Consider the following 15,355-nt stretch of genomic DNA (forward strand, 5'->3'; position numbering starts at 1 on the left):
TTTATAGATTGTTGATAAGGAATATGCAATTACTAAATTTGTGGTTATAGATTTTCTTTTAATAACTGTGACTTCACTAACACTGAGAAATTAGCTAGGTTTCCAGTATCAGGTGTGGCATCCATCTTGCTGAATGACTTTTAAGTTCAATTAGAGAGCTGTTGTTTACTGAAAAGTTATATGCGATACTGTCCCACCCTTCTCCACACTTTATCTTTTGAGGCTAGTTCATAGCCTGTGCATGTGAGTCCACAGAGAACAGTTATAATTGATAATGGTTTCTATCCATATTTTACTGTGAACCTAAAACTGCTTCAGACATACACTGTAGGAGTGAACCCCACAAAGCTACCCGCCCAACAGGGCGGGGTCAAGGTAGAGATAAAAGGTAGTGAAAGGAAAAGGGGCCTCTCTCTTTTTTCTCCTGGAAGCCAGCCACGCTTCTAACTCCTGGTATGTGCGACTCTCTCTCTCCCCTGATAAATAAATATATTGTTTTTCCCTATATAGCCTCGATTACCGCGATAATACACTGTACTAAAAGTCATGTAATCTCAAGAGTTCGAACCAAGGAATTGAACGAAGTAGATTTCTTCAATATAAGGGGTCATCTGTATATTTTTCCCTTATCACAGGTGCCATTTTCCCAACTTGTCACAGAATCTCTACTTCTTTATCAATTGCCCTTTAGTCTGATTGCCATAACTCTTTGGTCCACCAGTGAAGAAGGGCACAAGGAACACAAGGGCACTTCTGAAGGTGAAAATCTAGGGATCCTTTTGTTTCTGTCTGTGCTGTTTCATTGCTATTGGAACATTTCAATGAAGGAGATGAAAACATTGTAGAATTCTCAAAGGGATGTAAATATGAGCTTGAAAGTATTGCATCATGCTTGAAAGACAAGTCCTCTGGCACAGAACCAGAAACCTTGTTAAAATTCTTTATTCTGAGATAGAATCTTACTACATTGTCTATGTTGGTCTTGGGATCACTGTGTAGCCTACATGGGTCTTCAGCTTATGATCCTCCTGTTGGAACATTCTGAGTGGTGAGGATTACAAGACTGCACCTTCAAGTCTGGCCAGATCACTATTCTTAATTCCTTTTATAATGGCCAATTGTTTCTTTTGCAAGACTTTTCTTTCCTTTTCTTTTTTTTTCCTTTGAGACAGGGTTTCTTTATTTAGCTCTGAAAGTCCTACAACTAGCTATGTAGATCTGGCTGGTCTTGAACTCACAGAGATCTACCAGTCTCTGCTTCCAGGGTACTGGGATTAACGGTATGTGCAACCATACCTGCCCCAAGATTATTTTTCATGTTAATTTTCAAATATATATCAACAACTGTTTGTTTCCATTGTGACAACATTGTAAGTTTTGGTGTTCAGCCCATGGTTGAGTCAAATTCTCTTAGTGGACTTTGTCTAATAACATATTATATCCTTTTTTATAAATAGCAGATGACTACAATGTTGGTGTTTAATATTTTCTTTACTTTACTATTCTGATACTTACTAATATTAAAGATGGTAAACTTTATAAATAAGTGGCATTTTATCCTATCAGTCACAGAGGATACCATTTGCCTCATGTGTTACAAGGAAATACAATAGTATTTTTCACTGAACCAACTACTCATTCCCTCTTAATTCATTATCCTGTTTATTATTTAGACATTTTAGACAAATAATTAGCAACGACTAACTATAAATATGTACACAAACATACATAAAACCTGACCTGGTAAAAGGCTTTGTATCTCTTATAATGATGTAACTAAATAATGCCTTGGAATACAAAAATGAAAAAGCCAGGACAACACTGAACAAATTATGAATCCCATTATCTTTGAGGAAAATGAAAGAAAGCTTATTTCCTAATGTGCAATAATTATGTTGAATTAGAATTCTGGAACCTTAAAAGAGCATGTGTTTCTTCTCTAGAATAACAATCAGGTGCTTGCGCACAGCTCAGCTGAGTCTTGTATTCCGGGTACCACCAGGCTGCAATCACTATCTTCAGATTGTGATCTCATCCAAAGGCTCAGTCCATACTAAATCTCAATCTAAAATCTTCAAGATTCTTGGTTTCTTTCAGCTTACTTGCATCTGCCTCCCTGATGACCCCAGCTCACTGTTTTGTGTTTTGTGTGAAGTACATACCAGTCTCTGAAAACTGCAAATCCTTTGTTTGGATTCACATGGAAATACATAGATCATTTTTATTTTATCCAATGATGCTTATCTAGAAGATACCACTGCATTGATTTTGTGTGGTTATTTTGTTTTTCAGCTAGTCAATATTGTTATTTGAAGCAGCAGTTTTTGCTACTATGTTACATGCAAATGCTTTATAAAGACTTAACCCATGAGCAATAAACATTTTTTGTTTCATGTATGTAAATTAAAAATTTTAAAACTACATTTATAAAATATTCTGTTTACTAAACAAGTAAATATATTCAACTATGATCTACCTTAAAATTTCAGGAAATAACTGTTTTGGGCAGTTAATAAAAACAAATCTGCATTATACATGCAGAATTACATAGTCAACACTAATTGATACAACTTAGTTTTAGAAAATACTGCTTTCATCACATCCCACAGTTTCTAGAATATCCTGTTTTTCTTCATGTCCTAAGGCAGTGCTTTACCTTTTTGGCTTTTCAGTGACTCAGGGTTGTTCAAGACATTGTATAGGTCTGGTGATTATAACCCCATAGTAGAGGGTTTATTTATCATGTATGAGGAAGATACTGGGTGAGAGACCTATCATTCAAAGTAATAAAATAAAGTAAAGCAAAAGATACATTACTGTCCATATGTATGTGAATCGTTTTATCTTTCTCACAATTACTGATTCCAAAATTCATTTTCGGGAAGGAACAAAAACGTATTTCATATGATTTCATTCCTTTTAAGTTTTTTTCATTTAAATTTTGTTTCATTTTACATACCAATCTGAGTTTCCCCTCTCCTCCCCTCTCCTGCCCTGACCTCCCATAAACTCCTCAGAGCAGGTAAGGCCTCCATGGAGAGTCAACAAAATGCCACATACCAAGTTGAGGCAGGACCAAGCCCCTCCCCCCTGTATCAAAATAGAGCAAGGTATTTCACTATAGGAAATGAGCTCCAAAAAAAAAAAAAAAAAAAGAAAGACAAAAAAGAAAACCAGTTCATGAACCCAGGATAAGTCCCCCGAAAGTTTCCCCCAATGGGTAACTGTCACCCACATTTAGAGGCCCTACTTTGGTACCATGAGGTTCCCCAACTGTCTGGCAAGAGTCCGTGAGCTCTTATTAGCTCAGGTCAGCTGTCTCTGTGGTTTTCCCCTATCATGATCTTAACTGCTCTTGCTCCTATGATTTCTCCTCCCTGTCTACAACTGTACTCTAGGAGCTCAGCAGACATTTAAGGAAGTTCTCAACATCCTTATCCATCATGGAAATGGAGATCAAAATGACTTTGAGATACCATTTACGACTATCAGAATGGCTAAATCATGAACACTGATGATAGCTTATGCTGGATGTGGTGTCAGGGGAACACTCCTCCATTGCTGGTTGGAATGGAAACTTATACAGCCACTTTCAAAATTAATATGGTTGTTTCTCAGAAAACTGGGAATCAATCTACCTCAAGACCCAGCAATAAAACTCTTGGGAATATACCTAAAGGATGCACAATCATACCACAAGGACATTTGCTGAATTATTTTCTTAGCAGCATTCTTTGTACTAGATAGAATGAGGAAACAACCTAGATGTCCCTCAACTGAAGAATGGATATATAAAAATGTGGTATATTTACACAACACACTATTACTCAGTGGTTTAAAAAAATAATATCTTGAAATTTGCAGGCAATTGGATGGAAACATCCTGAGTGAGGTAAATTTTTTAAGTTCTTAGAGGTTTATTTTTAAATATAATGTTTGATTTATCTTTGATGTTATTCTGCATTTATCTAAGAATATTCTTACCATGATCTTTAAGTATAGGCCCATTTGTTCAATTGTGTGGTGCTATTTTGTTTTTGATCTAACAAATAAATCTTGCCTGAAGATCACAGTGCAGAGCTAGCCATGCTAGTATGCCATAAAAGCCAGGCAGTGGTAGAACACACCTTTAATCCCAACACTCAGGAGGCAGAGGCAGGCAGATCTCTGTGAGTTCAAGGTCACTCTGGTATATATGAGATTGATCCAGTCTAAAAGACAAACAGAACCAGGCAGTGGTGGCTCACACCTTTAATCCTGGTACTAGGGAGATGGAGTCAGGAGTGATATGACTGGGCAGAGAGGAATATAAAGCAGGAGGAACAGGAGCTCAGGGCATTCAGTCAGGTTTTGGAGAGAGAGAGAGACAGAGGGGGAGGATTCATAGCAACAGGATACCCCATTCAGTATGAGCATTGTAGAGGTAAAGTCTGGTGGCTGGCCATTCTGTTTTTTCTGATCCTTCACCCCCTGATAGCTGACTCCAAGTTTTTATTAAGACCAATTAGAATTCATTCTACACCAATATGTTGACTTTGTGACTACATATTCAGACAGTCAATGAAAACTCATCTTTGGAAGCTTTATACTGTTAGTTTGCTAGCTATATCTCAGCTCAGATCTGTGGATGCTTTGTTTCACATACAGATATGATCTGACATTGAGGACACATACATACACTTACAATTGCTGTTTGTGCCTGATAAATACATTATGATTATGAGATCACTTTGTTTGAGTTTGCAATCAAATTAAATTAATTAAAATTAATTACATGAAGCCTACATTACTTGATATAAATGTCCATTTAGAAGAAGGGCATTTGCGGCACAAGAACATCAGGTGAATATTTGCTGTATGCTGCCATCCAAGGAACTGTGTGAGTCTAGGGGATAAGCACTCAATAAACCATTCCAGCATATTCAAAGAAGGTATAGCTCTACACATACCATGATAATAATCATGGAGTCTTCAGGAATTCAGAATTTTAAGGCATTAATTGTCTGGTATATAAGCTAACTATTATGAATTATTTTCATAGTGTTCCTATGAAAGAAACAGAGGTATAAAATCATGGAAACAAATTTTGTCTTTTAAAAATGTGTGTAGGTGTTTTATCTACATGTACCTTTATGTCACCTTCATGCTTGGTGCTCACAGAGGCAACAAGAGGGTGTTGGATTCCCTGACACTGGAGTTACAGTTGGTTGTGTGCCACTACATCGGAACTGGGAAGGGAGCCAAATCCTTTGGAAGAGCATCCAGTGCTCTGAGATGTCTCTCCAGCCCCTCAGATTTTATCATTTAAGAACTAGTTCTGCTGTAGTCTGTAATCTCTCTGTTTCAGAGACTGGGAGAGGAAGATTGAGATTTCCAGGCTACCCTGTGCTAAGTAATCATTTCCATTCCAAAAAAAATTATCATAAGATGAAGATAAAAAACCATGGAAGGCATAAACATGTAGATATCTTAACTTCTCATATATCCCTAACCTAATACAATAAAAATGACTCATGGGTAGCGAAATTGCTTTGAAAGACATATAGACACAATGACACAATTAAGCCATGGCATAGATACTATATACTCATGCTATGAGCATGATCCAGATGTCCACAGAGTGGATATTTCAATAGACTAGCTAAATATACTAGTACTTACAATGTTTTGGGTTTTTTTTTTGAGACCGGGTTTCTCTGTATTGTTTTAGAGAATGTCCTGGAACTTGCTCTGTAGACCAGGCTGGCCTCAGAGATCTGCCTGCCTCTACTTCCCGAGTGCTGGAATTAAAGGCATGTGCCACCAACACCTGGCTTAGCACTTACAACGTTATCAGTTCCTTTTTATTATTTTTCATCTTCAAAGAACTCCAGTTACACTTACCAAGAATGATGAGCTATACCTTTGCATTTTTGATACACAGACTTTCATCCTGACACAATTCAATCAAACATATTTTTTTGTAAATGGGACTTCTGAATTTCAGTTTTCAGATATTTTCCATACTTAAAACTGTATCCATACTTAAAACTTTTATTTTAATGTACTTTATGATTTCTAGCTCATAAAAGTAAACTCTCAAGAATAAACATTTCATGTGACTTCCAACAACCCCTGGCTTAACATAGCTACTCCAAGGCAGGATATTTACAGGTCAGACAGTCAACTTGTATATGAAGTTTATTCTGACACTATTATTTTACTCATTTTCTTATTCTCTAATGAGTTTCTACCTTTCTTGGTGACCAAATTTGTGTGTAATATGTGTAATATATAGAGAATATTCACATAACAATAAGCATCTGTGTTACTCACTGTCCTTACAAAGAAAGACACAGATGGTGGGAGAGGCCCAGAGTCAAGAGGAAGTATTTCAAATGAAGTCGGACTTTCTTCTGGAATTTAATATATTAGCAGCGTGTCATAGTATGGTTCCCTTTTAAGGAAATAACATGACATCATGATTACAATATGAACAAATATAGAGAAATAAAATAATTATACTGTATGAAGTAGGCATAAACATCCAAGGAAGGAAAATAAATTCATCCATATGGAATAGTTGCTGTTATCATTGAACAGGGCTAATGAAATCAGGTTTTTTCATACTGAGGTACTTTGTAACAAGAGTTGACAGAAACTGTATAAAACCTAAGAGGAAAGGGAAATGCAGTCACTTGATTGGTTCTGTAGAACTCAGACAAACTTGTTTCTAGGCAGATGTTCTAGAACTTAAATGAGAGACAATTGAAGGACAGAATTTACACTTAATCTTTGCTATGTGAGGTATCAAATAAAAATGTTAGTCCATGTAGGTGACTGCTATAAACAATCTTGAATAAGGCTGCAACTCCTAAGAATTGGGATCCAGTATTCATCTTTTGGTAAGCCATTCAACAGTTAAGTTCTATGGACAGACACAAATATATTTATGCATATTTGAGCACACATGTAAACACATGCACACACATACGGCAATGTATCGTGATCTACATGCATGTATTAGAACATTAAAAAGACAAAAGTGGTGGTTTTTGAATAACAATAATTTTATTTGGGAAATGCTGCTGAATTCTTTTTTTAATATAAATTAGAAACAAGTTTATTTTACATGTCAATCCCTGTTCCCTCTCCTGCTCCCCTGCCCCCCACCAACTCCCTATCCCATCCCCTTTCTGCTCTCCAGGAAGGGTGAAACCTTCCATGGGGGAATCTTTCTGTCATATCATTTGGAGCAGGCCCTAGACCCTCTCCATGTGTCTAGGTTGAGAGACTATCCGTCTATGTGGAGTGGGCTCCCAAAGTCCATTTGTGTACTAGGGAGATAAATACTGATCCACTACTATAGGATCCATAGATTAACCAGACTTTCAAACTTATATCCATGTTCAGGGGTTCTGGAACAGTCTTATGTGCTTTCCAAGCTATCAGTCTGGGGTCCATGTTCAGGTCAGCTGTTTCTGTGAGTTTCTCCAGCCTGGTACTGACCCCTTTGCTCATCACTCCTCCCTCTCTGTAACTGAATTCCAGAGTTCAACTCAGTGTTCAGCTGTGGGTGTCTGCTTCTGTTTCCATCAGCTATTGGATGGAGGCTCTAGAATGGCATATAAGGTAGTCATCAATCTCATCATATGGAAAGGGAATTTAAGGTAGCCTCTCTATTATTGCTTAGATTGTTAGTTGGGGTCAACCTTGATCTCTGGACCTCTCCCTAGTGCCAGATTACTCTTTAACCCTATAATGGCTCCCTCTATTATAGTATCTCTTTTCTTGCTCTCCTCTATTCTTCTCCTGACTTGATCATCTTGCTCTCTCATGTCCTCCCCTCCCCTCTTCTTCTCCCCATCTCTTTCCCTAACTCCCTCTCCCCTTACCCCATGTTCCAAATTAGTTAAGGAGATCCCTTCCTCGTTCTCAGGAGAACCATGTATGTCTCTCTTAGGGTCTTCTCTATTTCCTAGCTTCTCTGATGATATGGATTGTGGGCTGGTAATCCTTTATTCTATATCTAAAATCCATATATGAATGAGTACATACCATGGTTGTCTTTCTGTGACTTCACTCACGATGGTTTCCTCTAATTCCATCCATTTGCCTGAAAATTTCAAGATTCCATTGTTTTTTCCCACTGAGTAGTACTCCATTGTGTACTCCATCCATTCTTCAGTTGAGGGGCATCTAGGTTGCTTCCAGGTTCTAGCTATTACAAATAATGCTGCTATGAATGTGGTTGAACAGATGTCCTTGTATGAATGTGCATCTTTTGGTTATATGCCTAACAGTAGAATTGCTGGATCTTGAGGTAGATTGATTCCCATTTCATCAAGATTTTCTCTATACAGATTTTCAAAGTGACTCTATGAGTTTGCACTCCCACCAGCAGGGGAGGAGTGTTCCCCTTTCTCCACATCCTCTCCAGCATAAACTGTCATTGGAGTTTTTGATATTAGCATTCTGACCAGGAGTAAGATGGTATCTCAGAGTTGTTTTGATTTGCATTTCCTGGATGGCTAAGGATGTTGGACACTTTCTTATGTGTCTTTCAGCCATTTTAGATTCTGCTATTGAGAATTCTCTATTTACTTCTATACCCCACTTTTTAATTGGATTAGTTGGTGTTTTGGTGACTAGCTTCTTGAGTTCTTTGTAAATTTTGGAGATCACACCTCTGTCTGATGTGGGGTTAGTAAATGTCTTTTCCCATTCTGTGGACTGCCTTTTTGCCTTGTTGGCTGTGTCCTTTGCCTTACAGAAGCTTCTCAGTTTCAGGAGGTCCTAGTTATTAATTAATTGATCTCAATGTCTGTGACACTGGTGTTATGTTCAGGAAGCGGTCTCTTGTAACAATTCCTTCAAGGATACAACCTACTTTCTCTTCGAAAAGGTTCAGTGTGGCTGGATTTATGTTGATCCATTTGGACTTCAGTTTTGTGCATGGTGACAGATACAGGTCTATCTGTAGTCTTCTACATGCCAGCATCTAGTTATGCCAGCATCATTTGTTGAAGATGCTTTCTCTTCTCAGTTGTATAATGTTAGCTTCTTTGTCAAAAATCAGGTGTTCATAAGTATGTGGGTGCTGAATTCTTTTTAATTTGATGTTGTTAGTCATTATTTGAAGCAAAGTAAATAGTTCTACATGTTAGAATGAGAAGGTGAGATAGTAATTAGTTTAAAGACATTAATAAATACAATGAGACAATAGAGAAGAAAGGAGAACTTATCATATATATATGGCTACTTACTTAGAAGTATCTGTATTATGTTGTCACTTTATACAGAATTATGAAAATATTATATTCTATCGGTTACTCTTGTCTCTGGAGTCATTTTAAGAAATGATAAAGGGAGTGCCAGCCTACAATCCCATGGCCACAGAGTCTGGGAACAGAACCGTCATTCAGTGGCTGATGGAAGAAGAGGCAGACTCCCAAGGCTAAGCACTGAGCTGAACTCAAGAAATCCAGTGACAGAGAGGGAGGACAGATGACCAAAGTCATTAAGACTGGGCTGGTTTAACCCCCAGAAACAGCTGATCTGACAAGGGTTAGCTCTTGAGTCCCAGACTGATTCCTGGGAATCCAGCATGGGACTGATCAAGACCCCCTGAATGTGGGTGTTAGTGAGGAGGCCTAGGTAATCTATTGAGCCTTGTTTAGTAGATCAGTATTTATTCCAGGTATACAAGTGGACTTTGGACTCCCATCCAACAATGAGAGATGCACTTTCACCCTGAACTCTTGGGGGAGGGTCTAGGCCCTGTCCTGAATGAAATGACAGACTATGGACACCCCCATGGAGGGCCTCACCCTTCCTGGGGAAATGAGGGGATGTTGGGGGGGTTGGTGGGAGGGAATGGGAGGAGGGGAGGGAAACGGAGAGGGACCTGGAATTGACATGTGAAGCAACCTTGTTTCTAATTTAAATTAAAAATAAAAAATACATAAAAAAGAAATAATTTAACATATGAAAAATCAGTCTGACTGAAGCATTTGCATTGTTAACTTTCTTATTACTTAGTTATGAGAGATTAATATTGTTTAAGTTCATTCAATGACATTCTCAATTAATAAATGATTCTTTAGCCATGAATAAATTTTAAATTTCATAATAATTATCAAATATGCTGTTAAAAAGCATTAAAAGCATCACAATACTTCAGGATTTCACTCCAAAGCTAGAAGTGTTGCCTCGATTGCTTTCTCCAAGGTTTTTTGTCCTCTTCCCCTGCCTTTCCCCCCACCCCACAGCTTCCTGCCACCTCTCTTCAAAGGCAAATCAAAGACTCACAATATTTGATTCTCTATTATCAGAGTAGTAAATGAAAGTTTATTGGTTATATAATTCAAATTGCCATTATTGAAATATAGCTACCCAGTTCACACACAAACACCATTGGTTTTCATCTTAGGTAAATATGGTTTAAGATAAATTATAAAAATTGTGTGTTTTGTGAGTTGTTCAAAAGTTTAGTGTATAGAGTGAGGATTTTGGTAAGATACTTGGCCATCCAATTACTTTTGAGGCCTGTTTAGAATGTTGGTATAAGACTAAGGAAGAAAAGTCAGTTAATAGTTTTACAAAGTTGTAACCAGAATTGGATTTGGAAAGAAAAAATCATAACTAAACACCTAATGCATATTGAATCACTAAGAATAAAAATATTGTCCTATTTTTGCTTTAAACTATCTGTAACATCAGGTAAGACAAAGTTCTTCAAAAATCATGTATATAAAGAAGGTATCTTTCTGTTTTTCATGAAAATAATATTGAATACATAACAGCAAAGTAGTTATTTAAAGGGAACAAGCCAAACTACATAGGATTATGATAAATGAAAAACTTAAGAGAAATGGGTTCTAAGTCTTGACACAGGTAGGTGTTGAATATTGGCAACATTCATTTTATATTTACTGTGGCGGTATGTTTTTTCTTTGGTGTAATCGGATACTTTCATAGTAGATTTTTCACTACTATGCAACCTAGGAATCTTTAATTTCAATACTTAACAAATTGATTTCTTTAGCAATCTGATGATGTGAATGGATACACACAATAGGTTAAAAAAGGTTAAGAATCATACATAAAGTAACACAATTCTACAGACCCATAAGGTATATTTTTGTCTTAATTGCTAGGCCTAAATATATGCTCTACTTGTCTAAGTTGTTTAAGTCTGTAACATGTACGTACTCCTCCCGTTATGCATCCCTGTGTATGCATATAGTACAGTTTCAATCCTGTTTTATTTAGGAACAAAGAAACAAGATAAAGCTGGCAGTAACTGTGTTAGTAGCATAATTCTCAAATTCACATTTGTATTATTGAGGTTTTTGGTGTTTAATATATGTGTTTGTGTGTGTATGTGTATGAATGCTCATGTCTCTGTTTGTCTAACTTTATGAGATAAATATCTCTGAATACTGATTACATATATCAACCTATACTTCTAAAAGTCACAGGGATATTCATGTAAACATTGTTGCACCATACAGCAGCACTATTTTTGCCAAATCTACCCTCTTTTGTGGGTTCATTGACCTTCTTTAATTTCATCATGTATTTTTTTCTCTTATGTATTCTCCCATCTCCAAATGTTCTATTACTAGATAGAGTTCCATTCCACTTAATATGTTTATAGGTTTAAAGAAAAACAATAGAACTAGATATAAAAACCTTTGAATAACATATCTATTAATCTGAACTATTCCAGTCTGCAAGTGTACTGTTTTTTGGCTCCTATATGTGTGTATCATTGAACTTATCTATTACCATAACAATGAATTATTAGTGATACTTTCATACTTTAATGTTTCATAAGATTAGATGGCATTTACAGAAATAGGAATACTGAATAGAATTTAATATAAAATAAATGTAATTAAGTAATATATGTGATAAAATAAAACAATGTGTATGAAAAACATTTCTCCTGAATAATATGATGTGCCGGGCATTGGTGGCGCATGCCTTTAATCCCAGCACTTGGGAGGCAGAGGCAGGCAGATCTCTGTGAGTTCGAGGCCAGCCTGGTCTACAGAGCGAGTTCCAGGACAGCCTCCAAAGCCACAGAGACCCTATCTCGAAAAACCAAAAAAAAAAAAAAAGAAAAAAGAAAAAGAAATACAAAGAATTGTTGAGTTTTACTAAGTCATTATGTGCAAATCATGATTCTCTATCAAAACAAGGTACTTATGTTTTTATTGACATGATTTGATTTATTTGTAATGGAAACTATATACATGCATACACACAAACAAGTAAACAATATTATGATGACTTTCTGTGGCCACTATAATTACCAGTTCATGGCTAGTTGCTGGGCTTTTGCTTACTGGACTCCAATTCTGACTAAACAATATTTATGAGTAGTACACTATAACGAGTCATTCCATGAGCGAAACACTAATCCATTTTAACCCACTCTCTGTTCTTTCTACCCACCTGGTTTGTCCATTCCCAAATCCTTTTCTGCCATCCTTTTTGTTTTTACCCTTAGTTCTCCCCATGATGGACTGACTCCTCTAGAAGCCTGGCCATTCAACACGACCACCACCTACAACACACTCAAAGGAGAAAAGGCATACAAGCAGATACCCTCTCTCTACATCCTTCGCTCTCACTCTGTATTTCATAATGACAGTGCTGGAGATCCTGGTGCATGTGAAGAACACTCTCTTGCCACTGTGGCTGGAATTAACTCTGTTTTTATCTGTGTGGCCACAGACTGGTATATCACAATACCACAGCCCCCCTGAAGTAGTGATACCTTTGAGAGTCATGGGCACTTACAGAGGTGTGAAAGATCCAGGCTGGACCTCATATAGCTTGCACTTTGGGGGCCAGAGACACATTGTCCACATGAAGGCCAAGAAGCACTTGGTGTCCAGAGCTCTCACTCTGTTCACTTACAATGACCAGGGTGCTCTTCTTGAGGATCAGCCCTTTGTTCAAAACGATTGCTACTACCATGGTTATGTGGAAGGGGACCCTAAATCCATGGTTACTCTTAGTACGTGTCTAGGAAGCTTTCAAGGAATGCTGCAGACAAATGGAACCACCTATGAAATAAAGCCCAAAGTGAAATCTGCCACCTTTGAACATCTGGTGTATAGGATGGAGAATATACAACGTACACCTGTAAGTTGTGGACTAAATAAAGAAAAAATAGCAGAGCAACTGAAATTTCAATTTCAAGAGAATGCTGATTCCACTATGATGCAAGTTTCTTATACAGGATGGTGGCTCCACCAATGGTTTCTTGAACTAGCAATTGTGGTAGATCATGGAAGATTCATTTTTAGGAATAGTAATGCATCAATTGTGGAGATGGATGTATTCATGGGTGTCAATTTAGTGGATGATATTTATAACTCAATTAATCTTGATGTGATTCTAATTACAATTGAAATTTGGAATACAGGAAACCCATATACAGTAACTACCACACGGCATATGATGGAACAGTTTTGCAAATGGAAGAAATTCAGCTTCAATAAACGTGTGGCTCATGATTCTGCACATATTATTGTGAAACAGGATTTTTGTATCAATGACCTTACTACATCATATTTTTCAGAAGTATGTAATATTAATTTGAATTGTGGCTTAGAGTGTATTATGGATGATGGATTGGCTTCATTTAGGACATATGTGACACATGGGCTTGGTCATGCATTGGGGATGATGAATGATGATGATAACTATTGTACATGTGGGAGAAACATATGTATAATGAACAAAAAGCTACTACCCTCAGATACATTCAGCAATTGTAGTTATGAACAATTTTTAAAGACTATTTCTAGAAAGAATTGTTTGCACAATCTCCCAAATGTAAATGATATCACTACAAAGAAACGCTGTGGGAATGGTATTACTGAAGATGAAGAGGAATGTGACTGTGGTTCCTTAAAACAGTGTGCCGAAGATACGTGTTGTTCAGAAAACTGCACTCTGGTATCAGGGGCAGCATGTGCTTCTGGGCTGTGTTGCCTAAACTGCCAGTTCATGCCATCAGGCACAGTGTGTAGGGAACAGGACAATCTATGTGACCTGCCAGAGTGGTGCAATGGAACTTCTGGAGCATGCCCAGAAGATGTGTATGTGGAGGAAGGGATCCATTGTCTGGGTAGGAATATCTGTTTTCAAAAGAAATGTAAAGACCGTGATGAGCAGTGCAGAAAACTTTTTGGTGAGGGAGCCAAGAATGCACATAAGAATTGCTACCTAGCCATGAACACCAGAGGTGATCGTTTTGGTCATTGTGGTATGAAAGACACTAAGTATGTAAGATGTCATCATAAAGATGCTCTGTGTGGGAGAGTCCAGTGTGAGAATGTGACAGTAGTTCCCCATCTGCACAATCATTCTACTGTGCATTCAACTCACGTTGATGGATACAGCTGCTGGAGCACTGACTACCATTTTGGGATGAATGTGCCTGATATTGGTGAAGTGAAGGATGGTACAGAATGTGGCCCAGACTTTTTGTGTTTAGAAAGAAAGTGCGTCTTTATGCCGCCATGGGAACAATCTTGTATGCCTATGTTCTGCAATAAGAGAGGGATCTGTAATAATAAACATCACTGCCACTGTGATGAATATTGGGCCCCACCCAACTGCCTAAAAATGGGTTATGGAGGTAGTATTGACAGTGGCCCACCTCCCCACAGAAGATCACAGAATGTGCTTTACGTCTTGTTTCTTGTTTGGATTTTGATTTTTGTTTTAAGTTCCTTCTTGTTACTTTTTCTTTTGTGTTTAAAGAATAAAAGATATGAGAAAAGAAGAAGATACCTTGCAACTTTACCTAGGAAAAGAAAACATAAAGTTAAGAAGCTACCTAAGATGGAAAAGGAAAGTATTGTGACAGAACTTAAGGAAGAAAAGCAAAATGTTGAGATGTTACCTGAGGAAGAAGAGGCAAAGGAAAGAGACTAAAATTCTAGAAAGAACAAAAGGTTCGAATGCACTACAACAGAAATGAATGTCAGAAAAGGATCATCCCTCCAGTAAACAACAATAAAATATCTACACCTCATGTTAGAAACAATGGAAAAAATGCAGAATAAATATACATTCAGTCTTAATGAAATTTCTCAATTGTTTCCGGTGTTCTAGTAGCAGAACATGGCATACATCAAAGACTGTAGATAAAAAAATCCCAGAGATCATAAAGTTATAACCATCAATAAAGGTGCTCCTGTGCATATTTTCATTAACTTAAAAATTTTAATGACTTAGATTTTTGTTGAATTCGTCTGTTGGTGTTCACTGATAATAATTAGTTTGATGGTGTGTCTGAGTTTGTATTAGTTTTTGTCAATCAATTAGAAATCTCTTTTCCTCTCTA

At 37.2% G+C, this 15,355-nt stretch overlaps 1 protein-coding gene across 1 annotated transcript; it reads left to right on the plus strand.

Annotated features, from left to right (window-relative positions):
• The first annotated feature begins 6,765 nt into the window (after positions 1–6,765).
• On the plus strand, positions 6,766–15,092 carry Adam29 (ADAM metallopeptidase domain 29). Its single transcript, XM_005066529.2, has 2 exons — positions 6,766–6,884; positions 12,500–15,092. The coding sequence occupies exon 2, from the start codon at positions 12,637–12,639 to the stop codon at positions 14,941–14,943; it is 2,307 nt and encodes a 768-aa protein (XP_005066586.2). The 5' UTR covers positions 6,766–6,884; positions 12,500–12,636; the 3' UTR covers positions 14,944–15,092.
• Positions 15,093–15,355: the final 263 nt, after the last annotated feature.

Source organism: Mesocricetus auratus, unplaced genomic scaffold (assembly GCF_017639785.1).
Source record: "Mesocricetus auratus isolate SY011 unplaced genomic scaffold, BCM_Maur_2.0 Super-Scaffold_100026, whole genome shotgun sequence".
NCBI lineage: Eukaryota > Metazoa > Chordata > Mammalia > Rodentia > Cricetidae > Mesocricetus > Mesocricetus auratus.

Coding starts and splice junctions, on each gene's coding strand:
- Adam29 (XM_005066529.2), top strand. CDS start 12,637: ATGACAGTGCTGGAGATCCTGGTGCATGTGAAGAACACTCTCTTGCCA.